At 31.7% G+C, this 13,292-nt stretch overlaps 1 protein-coding gene across 2 annotated transcripts; it reads right to left on the bottom strand.

Moving 5' to 3' along the window:
• Nucleotides 1-610: 610 nt before the first annotated feature.
• Nucleotides 611-10,127, bottom strand: LOC129290379 (serine/threonine-protein kinase BLUS1-like). 2 transcript variants are annotated; one of them, XM_054927133.1, is made up of 22 exons: nucleotides 9,909-10,127; nucleotides 9,488-9,801; nucleotides 8,139-8,393; nucleotides 7,568-7,692; nucleotides 7,251-7,295; nucleotides 7,071-7,152; nucleotides 6,924-6,992; nucleotides 6,635-6,805; nucleotides 6,490-6,555; nucleotides 6,349-6,417; nucleotides 6,142-6,264; nucleotides 5,933-6,003; nucleotides 4,737-4,967; nucleotides 3,522-3,592; nucleotides 3,221-3,318; nucleotides 3,108-3,149; nucleotides 2,253-2,393; nucleotides 2,117-2,165; nucleotides 1,974-2,023; nucleotides 1,244-1,305; nucleotides 983-1,034; nucleotides 611-887 (listed from the first exon to the last, which is right to left on the bottom strand). In XM_054927133.1, the coding sequence occupies exons 2-22, from the start codon at nucleotides 9,653-9,655 to the stop codon at nucleotides 882-884; spliced, it is 2,046 nt and encodes a 681-aa protein (XP_054783108.1). In that variant the 5' UTR covers nucleotides 9,656-9,801; nucleotides 9,909-10,127; the 3' UTR covers nucleotides 611-881. The 2 variants fall into 2 exon arrangements, with proteins under 2 accessions (XP_054783108.1, XP_054783110.1); XM_054927135.1 differs by having other exon boundaries at nucleotides 3,221-3,315.
• Between the last annotated feature and the right edge of the window lie 3,165 nt (nucleotides 10,128-13,292).

Raw genomic sequence — 13,292 nt, 5'->3', positions numbered from 1 at the left:
ATTTTTTAATATTTTTTATTAAGTTTAGGGTTATTTTTGTCTCTTAACTTCTATTCAAAAGGTCATTTTTACCCATCAATTCAAATATTTTATAATAATATTTAAAAATATAATATAGGACCCACTAATGGTGAGAAAATGGCAACTTGATGAGGAAGAAAATCTTTAAAGTTGAAGAATAAAATTAATCCATAATTAAATTTAAAGATATTTGTAACATTTTTTGTAGACCCTTTAGTTTTAATGGCTAGGAATGAAAATTTTGCCAAGCAGGGAATTACTCACTCAGAAAAAAATTGCCTCCTTCCGTTGGTTTTTCATTTACCTCTTTACCTTTTATTGCAATCAAGCATGAACTACAGAATAAAATTATATCACACTATGGTTGACTCAATTTCTCTTCAAGCAAATTTGGACTTGAAGTACAGGTGAAGATTAAAAGACAAAGGGTATGGTGGGTTCCACATATCAAATGGGGTCCATTGTCCTCCCCTCTCTCTTTTTCTTCCTTCTTGTATGGTCCTTAACTTGGAGACAATCATCTAATTACCACATCCTTCTTCAAGCACACTCAAAAAAAAAAAAAAACACTAAAAATATCTACGTGGAGTATTATCAACATTGAATCTGCATATTAATATAGACTAGGATAAAATTCATATCACCTATGGCGTAATTGAAAACAAAATATTCGGTAAAAAACCTCTTGATAGTTAAAAAGATTTTGCAGTCATCTCCATTCTACTTTCTTCCTCTACTTTTTTTTATTGTAAGTGTCCCTGAAGTACTTATATTTGAGTACTCCTAGGCCTGCACTTGATGAACAACGACAACACCTCCAAGATCCTATTCCAAATATCCGTTCGGATAGTGCAGTAGTATCACACCTAAAATTTACAAGTTAAAATGTCACATTCATTACCCCAAAGTATGTATGATTCTGAAAAGTGGACTACAGACACGCATACAAATTGATACAAACCTGGCCGTTTTCTGATTTCAACTTCTTAATCTCATCCTGGGCACTTTGGAGCCTGCATGTCACAAATCAAGGATTAAGACCTGCTTGACATTAGTATCAAATAATTGCGTATCTTAACTTCCAATACAATACCTCTGCCAAGAACCATTTAGTTTAGTGACATGAACCTTTTTATGCACTATGAGTTGTGTGGGTGAGTTTTGCATGTGTGGGACCCTCTTCCCTCTAGGGAAAGATTAGATAAAAAAAAAAATACAATACCTCTTGTGCAGCTCCGTTATTTCATGAAGTAGCTCTTTCTCTTTCTCATGAGATGCTTCAAGCTGCAGAAGCACACAAACCAATATCTCTCATTGAGTAATATATGGAAAAGTGAATATCAAGTCATTTATGAAACTCAAATATATATATATATATATATATCTCAAAAGACATAGTACCCAAGAAGTAAAGGGAAAATTATCTTTGGAACTTGGAAGGTAAAGACATAGAGCATATATATCCAAAAGACATTCACGCTAATTCACAGCCGCAAGAATATTCATGATGGATAGTACTACGCTGTCAATATTTGCAATCACTGAAAAGAGTAATTAGGTAGGGACAAGAGGTAGCTTCTCTTTATGTCACAGTTAATTGATCTAGCATACCAGAAAGACCAGCAGAAAGTTGAGCAATTTGACTGCCTGTAATTGTTAGCCAACTCAAGGTTTGAATTAGAATTTTTCCCTGTTACAATGTAGGGAACCTGAACCCTGGAATCTGTTATTCTGTTACAAGTGTAATCAACAACCTAACTCGTTTTCAACATTGTTTTCTTGTTGAAATTCTTCAATTTCAAACCTAAAATCAGTTAGTATCACTATCGACTGTGAGTCCAAACTTCGTTATTATACAGAAGCCAAGTGCTGATAGTTCTCAGACAGATACATCCTCACATTGAGTGAGAAGAGTTCAAAATTCAAATGATATTTGCCACTAAAATTCATACCAAAGATTTCTCCATAGCCGAAGGCAGTGCTTGGTTAGATGCCCCATCAACTGCACGATTGATAGATATGATAATCTAAAAGTATGTACATAAATGGAAACTTTACAAAGGGAAAAGTCGAACAAAATTCAAATAGAAGGAACCTGTAGGATCACCAGCAACTACATGTTTCATTAAAAGTAAGATGGTGTCCTGTTATTTGACAAATTTACAAAGACAGTTATTTATGGATACTAGCCGAAGGAGTCATGATGACCATATGAATTTGATTGAGCATACCCTTTGTTCAATATTTGCTTGCAACGCACAATGCAATAACTGGTAAAGCGAAGAACCAGAAGGATTTGATGAGGCAGCCTCAGATGTCGGTGGCAGTGGTAAAATTGAAGGTAGAGGAGTTACATTGTGAGAGCTAATAACCTACAGGAACCAGGTTACCAAAAGAACTAAGATGTTCGGTAAATTAGAAGCCATACTACTTATTAATATTGGTATATGATGTTAATTCAATTTCATAGTAATTAAAAAGGAGGTTTTACTCATGTTGGTAGAAACATAAGTTGCAAATCAGACTCCATCATTGCCTAAGCAAAATGTAAATTGAAAAGATTTACTCCTTTAGTAATTTTATCCGAGAGAATGATAGAAAGGTCCCAAAAGGATCAATTAATTTAAATTAGGTCTCAAATGCCAAATTTCAAGAATTTGCAACTTAATCTCTCAATTTTACAATTGCGTTGTGATAAATTTGCAACTTATATTCCAAATTTTAACAGAAAAAATAATTTTTTTTATTCTTTAACCATGTTAAAATTTGAAAAAAAAAGTTACAAATTCATCACAACACAGTTGCAAAATTGAGAGATTGAGTTGTAAATTTCTAGAGTTTAGCACTTAAGATCTAACTTAAATTAAATGATCCTTTTAAGACCTCTTTATCATTCTCCCAATTTTATCCTAGTGGGAGAGTATGCGTTTTTCCTATAAAGCTGTAGGAGGTTAGTGAATTAGATGTTGATGAGGATCCAATAATATGTTTATATACATTTAGCACAACTTTCGGACAAGCTTGACCAAGAGGACATGGCAATTGAGGTATCAAAACGGCCTGTTTTGATTACTCAAAAAACTAACCTGCATGCTTTGACTCTTTTGCAGAATAGGAGTTGGGCCCACCTGAAAGAAAACTTCACTTATTATTCTGTCTTAAGGAAAGTCGCGTTTTCTACATCAGAGTTAATATTCACCTTTTCTAACTCAACATTCTCAGATGTAACCTTAAAACGTCCTCTCTGCTGTACCACTGGTACCTTTACTTTCTCATCAGTGTCATCCAAATTAGCTGCTAAATATTACCAAAAAATAAAAAATATATATATAAAAAGATTTAGTTATGCTACTGCATGGACAGGTCAATCATTAAGAAGACACAGGAGTCATACACACATGAGCTGAGCCAGTTATAGACAATAAGAAAGGGAAAATGGTTTGAAACTCCCTTGAGCTTGACAATCAAGACGTAACTACTGGAGTAATATGATCATGTACCTTCTCCTGACAGTGGTACTGTTGTTGCATTGCAATTTGAAACGCTATGGGACAGATGTGGCATCTTCTCTCTGTCATTTATCCAGTAAATAAGCATGAATAACATAATATAAATGATTATAGTCAATTCTCACCTGTAAAATCAATGGAAACACCACTTATTCAACATACGACGGTCAAATGCCACTAACATACTGCATAAGGAACCGTTTCCCAAATTTTTGAAGTAGGTAAAATATGTTCTACATTTATATGGAATTCTACAGATGAAATTACATATAAGAAAAAATGACTATATATTTATGAAAAAGTTCTTTTTCTTTCAAACTCAATTACATTGAATTGCATCAAATTTCCTTCTCAACATCAGTAATATATAATAACTACCTGACACCTAAAACACAGAAGTATGCTACCGATGATGCACAAAACCAATCACGATGAAGATTTGACTCTTTATTTTTTGCAAGCTATTTGTAAATTTAAGAAGCCAAAATGAAGTAATAACTAATCATAATTGGACATGGTAATCTTATTTATTAATTCGGAAATCTAAGATACATACTCCTTTCCCTGATTGTATTCTGAAAATATAGCAATGAGCTGAAAACATGAAGTGGCAATAAACACCAAATTGAGCAGCATAAAATATAGCCATGTTTGCAGTACTGAATTAGTGTAAGGTTTTGAAGTACGAATGAATTGACTATATCTTTCTTAGGTACTGACACATCCAATGAAAAGAAGAAAGATAAACCGGCCCAGACTCTTTAACTTAAGTGTTATGTAATAAATGAAATGGTTAGTTCAGAGGCATCCGGTGGCTAAGATTAGTTAATTAGGGATTTGGGGTATTAGGCTATAAATAGAGGGGATTGGATTTGGGGGTAAGTTGTAATTAGCCTTACGAGTAGAGTACAAATTCCTTTACTCTCTGTTTCTCTCTCCCTCTCTCCCGTCTATCTCTATCTTCTTTCTTTATCTCCCTTGTTTCCCCTTCTGTCTCCCTCTTCCCTACTTTTTCTATACAACATTAAGCTGGTGTATTGCACTGATATCCAGTTCAGCCAAGTCAGAATAAGGAGCAAATGAAGCCAAGGTAGAGCGAGATTGACACATCAACACTGAAATGTCCAGCTCAGCCATGACGCCAATGATTATTGCAACAATCTAATGCAATTTTACAAAATGAAAAGATTTAGTTGAAATATTTACATTTCTCCACGAGTAGGCGTGTGAGTAACTTCAGGTAAGATGCTTGATGAGCATCTTCTGTGATAAGAATGAGTAGGCTCCACCTGTCTTCCACCATTCTCAATATCACATTTTTCACTCAAATTATGGTCCACCACATGATCTTCTAGACACGGTGAAGCACTCCGTGATAAGTGGTGTTCATGGCTTGAACTGGTGATAGAGTCGTCATCAGATTTTTCACTTCTAACCCTGGATTGAAAAACAAAATGATTAAGTTCTTTGCCCCTTTGCTGATTAAAAACACTTAGGCACAAACAAAAGCCTACAATATGTTAAAAGTCATCACAAAATTTCCAGCCTATGTCCATGTAAAAAATTAATTATTACTTTGAGTTAAAAAAAGATAGAAAAGAAAAGAAAAAGAAAATAAATATAACAACAACAACAACAACAACAATTTGGAGAGAAAATACATTCTATTTCCTCCTCTCCAAGAAATGGGCATGTAGCTTGGGCAAGGGGGAGCATTTTGGACAACTTCTTCAACTGGTATAAATAGATGCTAGATAAAGCATTTAGTGCAATGAAGAGGCAAGAAAGCCACGTGTGGGGCAAAAAAGAAAAGAAAAGAAAACGGAGAGGGGTGGTGAAGAGAGGAGCGGCAGAAGAGAGGAAAGAGAAGGAAGAAAAAGAAGAGTGGCGTGAAAAAGGAAAAAGTGTGAAAAAGCTGGTAAGTTAGACTATCTTATAATGGGGTTTTTTGCAAATATAACCCATGTTATATGATCAAACCAAATAAACAACCAAACATTTATTATATTTTGTATTATAATCAATTTATTATATTTGTCAATGATATACCGTTATATGTCAATGATAAATTTTTTTGTAAATTTTTAAATTTTTAATAATAAACATATTGTATATTAATGATAAATCTCTTGAATATCAATATGAACAGGCTACATCCTCAAATTTTTAAAAATTTGGTTCATATTTTCTAAGTGCAAGATTTTTTTTTTTTTTTTTTGCATCAGTGGGCTAATTTATCCCTTACAATTTGAGTGTGCAATAAAATTTTGTCCTTCATTCAAGTGCCTCTTTTCAATTTCAAGCCTTTTGAGTCTTTTCCGCTAATAGATTCAACACAATATTCTTAAAAGTTCTTGCAACATGAGTTCCGTAAAAACAATTTATTGGATGTATTATCATACTTGGCACTGGTTGTTGTGAAATCCACTGCAGGTACAGAAGCTGACTGATTTCGCATCTCTTCGTTATCTTCCTGTGAAGCATTTCCAATTAGAAATAAAATATTATTCTCCTGACAAGGTAAAAGAGAATAACAAGAAAGAAAGGGAAAAAATGAATATCGCATACTATAAACATTTTCCATCAGCATAGAAAAAGAAGTTATGAATACCATATCAGCAATTTGAGAATGGTTTGCACGTGGTGATTGCTTCTCTTGTACATCAACTGTACAAAAAGAACTCGAACTCCCTCCCGGATTGATTTCAGATATTGCATCATCATAATCCTGTATCTAAAAGACATAAAAAATAACATTTAATATAACTTCAGGTACCACAACTTCATTGTGAAAGAAAAGATAGGGCAGCTTGGGTACCAATGAAGCCTGAGCTTTCATATCATCAAGATTGAAGTTCCAGCTACTAATTCCTCGCTTGTATTCGTTCTACACAAAAAAGAAATTTGTTATATGCTTGAATGCTTGATGATAATACAAGCCCACAAACACAGACACTACCTGTGATATTTCCTCCTTCTGCCCATCAGGCATTTGTTCCTTTGCAAGCATATCTTCGTCTTTCCTCTGCAATAGAATGATAGCCCTATAAATATATTACACATCATCGGAAGAAGGAAAAAAATATTTTTCAACAATATGCAACCTTTAGGGCCTGGATGCGATCACCTAAATTAGGCAGCCCTTCCAAAATCCTTCGCAAAATGTAATCATTTGAGCGAGCTTGCTTAAAAAAGGAATTCTTTAGCAACTTGCTTGCAGTGGGTCGTTTTGAAGGATCTTTTACCAAGCAGCTCGCAATCATATGCTTAAATGACTGGAAACAACGAAGAAAGATTTCAGGATAGAAGAAGAAAAAGGAGTTCAAGGATCAAGCTTTTATTGAAAATATCAACATAGGAAGTAGTTTTAGCATATATTCAAAGTGAGCTGACCTTAGAGAACTTCTTATCACGTTCATAATCAAGGCCAGGTGGTGCATTTTGCAATGTCATAAGAAGTACCTGACCATGTAGAAGGTTAAATTCCTAAAAACATCATTCAGGGTTCAATGAGACAATTTTCTGTCTTAGTAACCACACCTTCATGGGAGGATACTTTGAGAAAGGAGCGTGACCATGGGCAAGCTCCAATGCTGTTATACCAAAAGACCAGATATCTGCTCTGCAATTACAAGAAGAACACCATTTTCAATTGAATGTTACCATCAAAAGACGTCTGACAAGAAAGGTAGAAAATATAATCATATCAAAATCACAGACTTGAAATCATAACCATGCAGTTGCTCCATGACCTCAGGTGCCATCCTGTAACGACAATATTATACTCTTCATTTCCAACACTCTTGATCACGGATAAGCCATTATATAAGATGGAAAAAGAGGAAATAACAAAAGAGATTCTATGTGCGCGCGCGCACACACATATATACATATTGACTACATAAAAATTTGGCAAACCCATGGATATAATCTGAGAGTGCATCAAGTTCCAGCAGTTCGACAGAATCATTTTGGATACCAACAGATCAAAGAACAGAAACGTTACTAAATAAAAACCCAAAAAACTCTGATCATACCAGCAAGGTGTCCCCACAAATGTATTCCTCGTACGTTGCCTGTCACCTGAATCAAAAAGACAAGCAGATACACCAAAATCTCCCAGCTTGATTGCACCACGGGCATCAATTAGAATGTTCCCAGCCTATAGAAGTAGATACAAGTTGGTCAAAGGCATGAACCTAAAACAAATATAATATTGGCCACAAAGCACATGAATAATATATAGCTTCTGAACTTTAGTTGAACGCATATAATTCTTTTGACCTTCAAAGCTTTAAAATGGACCCCAAGCTCAATTTCAATGTTATAAAACCCCTGCTATCAATGAATCAATTAATTTATTATCGGATGGGTGACATGTCAAATTAAATAAACCCACAAACTCTATTTTTTGTACAAATAAACCTCCAATGTGTCACACTTTTATTATTAAAATAATGAATTCATTGAAGCCAGGAAGTTATTTATGCTTAGTCTCTAGTTTGAGGGGTTAATTTCAAGGTCTAAAAGAAAAAAACATGTGCATTTTGGCCTATGTTATAAGGTATAAATTGAAACAAGGTATGAAACTGCAACTTTAATACTCACTTTAACATCTCTATGTATATGGCCATGATGATGAAGGTACTCTAAACCCTTCAATACCTCTCGCAATATTGTAGCTATTACAACCTCCTCAAAACCATCTGGGTAGGCAGCTTTCAATATGTGAAGACATGAACCACCAGCCATATATGGCATGATAACCCACAGATTATGATCACTAACAAAGGAGCAGTGTGATTTTAGGACGTTAGGGTGGTCAACCAAGGTCATGGTCTGTGCTTCACGAAAAACATTATTCTGCAGAAGGCACATAACATAGGAGAGAACGTATCATTTCAAAGACAGTTTAAAAGTTAATAAGGAGGATAGACAACAGATTTATGAAATAAATTGTACATGCATCAAATAAATCAAATGCAACTCCACTCTACCAACAGTTGAGACTATATAAAGGTTCAGATTGATTCTGTTGAGGTAGTATCATCTTAAATGTTGTGTAGAGGATCAATTCCTTGTACATGTATTCTGCTGTTTTGTCATATAATGGTCATACCTATGTACTGCTTATTCCATTATGCACATGTCATCTTGTAACTAAATAGTGTATAATATACATTGCACTGTATTATATAGCAGTAATGATAAGCTTTTCGAGATTCACCTTGGTGCATTTTATCCTCCCCCTCCCCCCCCCCCCAAAAAAAAAGAAAAAAGAAAAGAAAAATTCTGTGACTCCATCAATTAAAAATCAACTTTCTTTGTATCCAGGTCAAAAAAGTGAAGGCCCTCCCCGTACTATGCTAATGGTTGGCCCAAAAAATAAATAAATAAATAAAGGTCATTGGCCTAGCCTTGGGCCCATGGCAAACCAAACAAGAGAGAAATAGTCTAAGCGAAAGTTGAATGCCCATGATCCTATTTTGATATCGTGCATACTTCTATGTAATTCAAAAAGTTGAACAGGTTGGATAATAAGGTATGCATGCAAGTTGGTCCAAGCACTGACTCGCTCGGGATCAAAAGTTTTATTGGTGAATTGTGATCAAGAACCACGAGATACTCTCACCAATCCATTTTACCTTACTAGCAAGTTGCACCGGAAGGCCATAAAGTAAAAACCACCTAAACGAGAGATAGCAATCTCAACATGTAAATTTTGCGCACCAAAAAAAAAAAATGCAGTATCGGTGTCTCCGGAATCACTATCCAACCCTTCATAGATATCTATGTATTCGTTGAAAAAAGGATCCGTCACACCAATGCCAGAAACATATAACAAAAGAAAGTAAATGAATAATTGAGGCACACATCATGACAACCATAATTACTAATGGCATTTCAGCGCATTGAATGGATAAAGAAGAGCCAAGACAGGGGTGAAAGAGAATTACCAGATCGCAGTTTTCTCGCTCAAAATCTAGGATTTTTATGGCAATGATCTCATTAAAAGGAATGCAACGAGCACGGTGCACATGAGCACTTACCCCCTGGCCAATCTCCTCGAGCAGTTCATAATGCTCAGGGCCAATGGGGTACTTCTTTTTCTCCGCGTCCTTCATCTCTCAGATAAAGAGATTCAAGGGCGAAAAATCGAAAAGAAGAGAAGAGGATAAGAGAGGAAGAAACGAGAACGAAAGTTAAAACACTTCAGCTTTCGAATCCAGGCAAAACAGCTACCCCAAAATCGAAACTCCACTGAAAATGTCTGCAACAAGAAATCCAGAATTACAAATCGACAACAATACAAGGAAGCGAAATCCAAGAAGACGAAAATAAGAGAGAATCGAAAAGTAAAAGAGAAAGCTTAATTACAGAGAAGGATGAAGGAAGAGGAATCCATAGATTGAAGGAAAGTATTAATCAGCAATTCACAAGTGAGAGGAAAGGGAAGGCATTGATGAGTGACATGAGGAGGATTCAGTAGCGGTTGGTGGTTCCAGCTTTCTCGTGACGATCCAAGGAATTTGGGTTTTCACATGAAGAATCATGAAAAGAAAACAAAATAAAATCTTTCTGATTTTGATTTTCTGCGCAGAATAATATTTCCATATTTCCAGAAATTAATGCGCAGAGAGAAAGAGAGAGAGATGTGATTTGCGGGCTCATAGGAATGCCGCAGAAGCAGAGAGAAGTGCGTTAGTTTTCGGGAAGCGAAGTCCCGCCACTTCTTTTGCCTCAACGAACTACCCGCTCACTTCCACGTGTCATACCATTTCTTCAAGTTTACTACTACTTCTTTTCTCACTTTTATAATAAGAGAATGAATTACGTTGAAAACAAAATTAATGAGCTGGTTTGAATTTTAGTTAGATATTAATTATAATTATATATAATTAATATAATTAATTTTAATTATAATTGATTATATTTATCGTACAATTTATTTAAATACTAAAATTAATTTTAATTATATAAATTATCATAAAAATATTGTTTTTAAAATTAAATTATTGATAAAGTTGTATTTAATATTATTAAATTTTTTAAATTTTATTTAAGAAGTAAAATATATTATTTGATAGTAAAATTAAATTAATAAAAAATTTCTCAAATTTATTTTAAAACGTGATTCTGGTTTAATAATTAATTATTATACTTTTATATTGTTTGGGTAATTTTTCAAAACTTGATTATTTGGCTCCAAAAATCAATTATATTGTCGGTCCAAACAGATTGAATATAATAAATAGAGAAAATGATCTTAAAACTTTGAATTAAAGACAGTTAAGCTTTTAATTTTTTTTTGAAAAATTAATTAAAAATATTGATCCAAATGATTATAAATTCTAGAGTCTTGATTATAACTAAATATTTAAGTATTAAATATAATTTTTATATTAAAATAAAAATTTTATTTATAATTATTTAAATTGATATTTATAATTTATTTTATAAAAATTTTGTTAATAATGTAACTTTCATTAATTCACTGTTCTAAAACCTAACTATCTTTTTTCTTAAGAAATATGAATTATATTCTTAAAATGGTTAAAGAAGAGTACTCCATTATTTCAAATTTATCATTATTTATAATGTATAATAATAAATTATTTTCTAAAAATTAAAATATAATAAATAAATAAAATATAAAATATAAAAAATAATTATTTTAATTTATTTTATTAAGAATCAAAAAAATTTTCAAAATTAAATTCTGGAAGGAATATATTTTTTATTTTATTCCAAGAATAATGTTCTTTCTACGTAGTTTAAAAATTAAAAGATACTTGCCTAAATATATGTGTTTATATATATATATATGTATATATTGTATCTCTCTCTATGTATATGAATTGCTCCTAACTTTTTTGCATGATTTCTGTTATTGTTAAATGTTTATTATGATTTAGTTTTGGTATTGAACAAAACTGATTGAGTACCAAATTCAATTGAAAAGATTCTTAACAACTGACTGAAAAATTTTTTTGATTTCATGATATCAAAATCAACTAGATTTTATAACTATTTTGATGCTCATGGGAATGTTAATCCATCATCTATTTAGAGAAATCAAAGAGAATAAAGATGATGTGAGATTTAAATTAGTTCAATTAAAAAATTAAAATTAACAAGTAAATTCATAAACTAATAGAAATAGGAAGAATAAGAAAAAGCAATTAAAATTTCAACTTAATTCTCGATTTTATTTTCAATCAACCCATTTAAGTCTTAATTACCTTCTTTCCATTTGCCTTGACCCAAACACATAATAAAACATATTTTTAGAACAACTTTGTTTTTAAAATATACCTTAATTCTATTATGAATATCAATAACGATTTATTTTGCTCTTACATAAATTATTTGAGATATGTGGATACCCATATATATTAAAAATTAAACAATTTCTTATTTATGTAAATTAAAAATTGTAATTTTATTGTAGGTTCAGGCGCTCTCTTTTTATTGCAACTCTCTTATTCATTATTTATTTTTTTACTATAGGTCTCACACACTAGACATCATATATTCACGCCAGATACTTCGTTTGTAAACATTTCTCATGAATGTTAATTAAATATCTTTTGACCAGAAAAAAATTCACGCCAAATCAAATACATTAGGTGCTTATCACCCCATATAGTGATCCTGGCCGTTCAGTTCACCTCAAATGATCTCTGCCTTCGTTTTAATTTTTTTTAAATATAATATTATCAAAATAAAAATATATAAAAATTTTAAAATTTTAATATTAAACTTAAACTACCTAGATATATCTAGATGATTAATTTATAAAAATTATATTAAATTAGATTTTATAGCTTATTTATATACTCTTTAAAGTATATCTAAATAATTAATTATGAAAATTATTAAAAAATTAATATTAAATTAGGTTATTCAGGAATTAGCAATAAATAGATTTATTTTTTTTAATAAATATAAAATAAAAATTAAAAGCTTAAATCGAATTATCCAAATCTCATTAAAGATGATGAGTATCATGATATTCATCCTCTACTAAGCATAAAAAATAATTTATATTTATTATTTAATTTTTTTAATAATTTTGGTATATTTTTATTTTGATAAACATAATATTTAATAAATTTAAAAAATAATTTAAAATTAATGGCGGACAAATTTAATAAAATTAATTAATTAATAAAAAGGGTTGGAGGGAGGAATGTGGACCATCCAAGATATCTTTCCATTTCAGCCCACACAATTCTTCTACAAGTTACAACCCATTTTATTTATTGCCAGTCACTATAGAACTAAGTAAACCTCGGATAACAATTTCAAAAGATTGAGAGACATGAGAAGATACGAGATTACTAGCTTGAACCAACTTTTAATTGAATTCAACTTGTATTATATCAAGCCATTCTAATATCTTCTTTTCATATCCCAAATATTTACTATATTTCTTAGATAAAGTCCAAGTGGCCAAGTTCTTATTTAGCCTTTTTTTTAATATATAATAAAGGAGAAAACTCATATTAAGATGCTAGTTTTAAATCAAATTAAACATGTAAAATTTTTTTATAAATTATTTATTCTATAAAAAAATTCTTATTATTAAAGTCATTAGTATTTTAAAACTATAATTTAATTAAATAAAAATATATTAAATATGTTAGGTTAAGTATCTTGTTTCCTAATATAAATTATTGGTGAATTTCTTATGAAGGTAATAAATTTTAATTTCTTTCAGAAGGAAAACCCCAAGTCTTAATCTTATATTTTTTTTTT

This window comes from Prosopis cineraria, unplaced genomic scaffold (assembly GCF_029017545.1).
Source record: "Prosopis cineraria cultivar Desert tree isolate PC_DT_omini unplaced genomic scaffold, ASM2901754v1 PC13, whole genome shotgun sequence".
NCBI classification, from domain to species: domain Eukaryota; kingdom Viridiplantae; phylum Streptophyta; class Magnoliopsida; order Fabales; family Fabaceae; genus Prosopis; species Prosopis cineraria.
The sequence above is the reverse complement of the archived record's forward strand: the minus strand, read 5'-3'. Positions and strand labels throughout refer to the sequence as shown.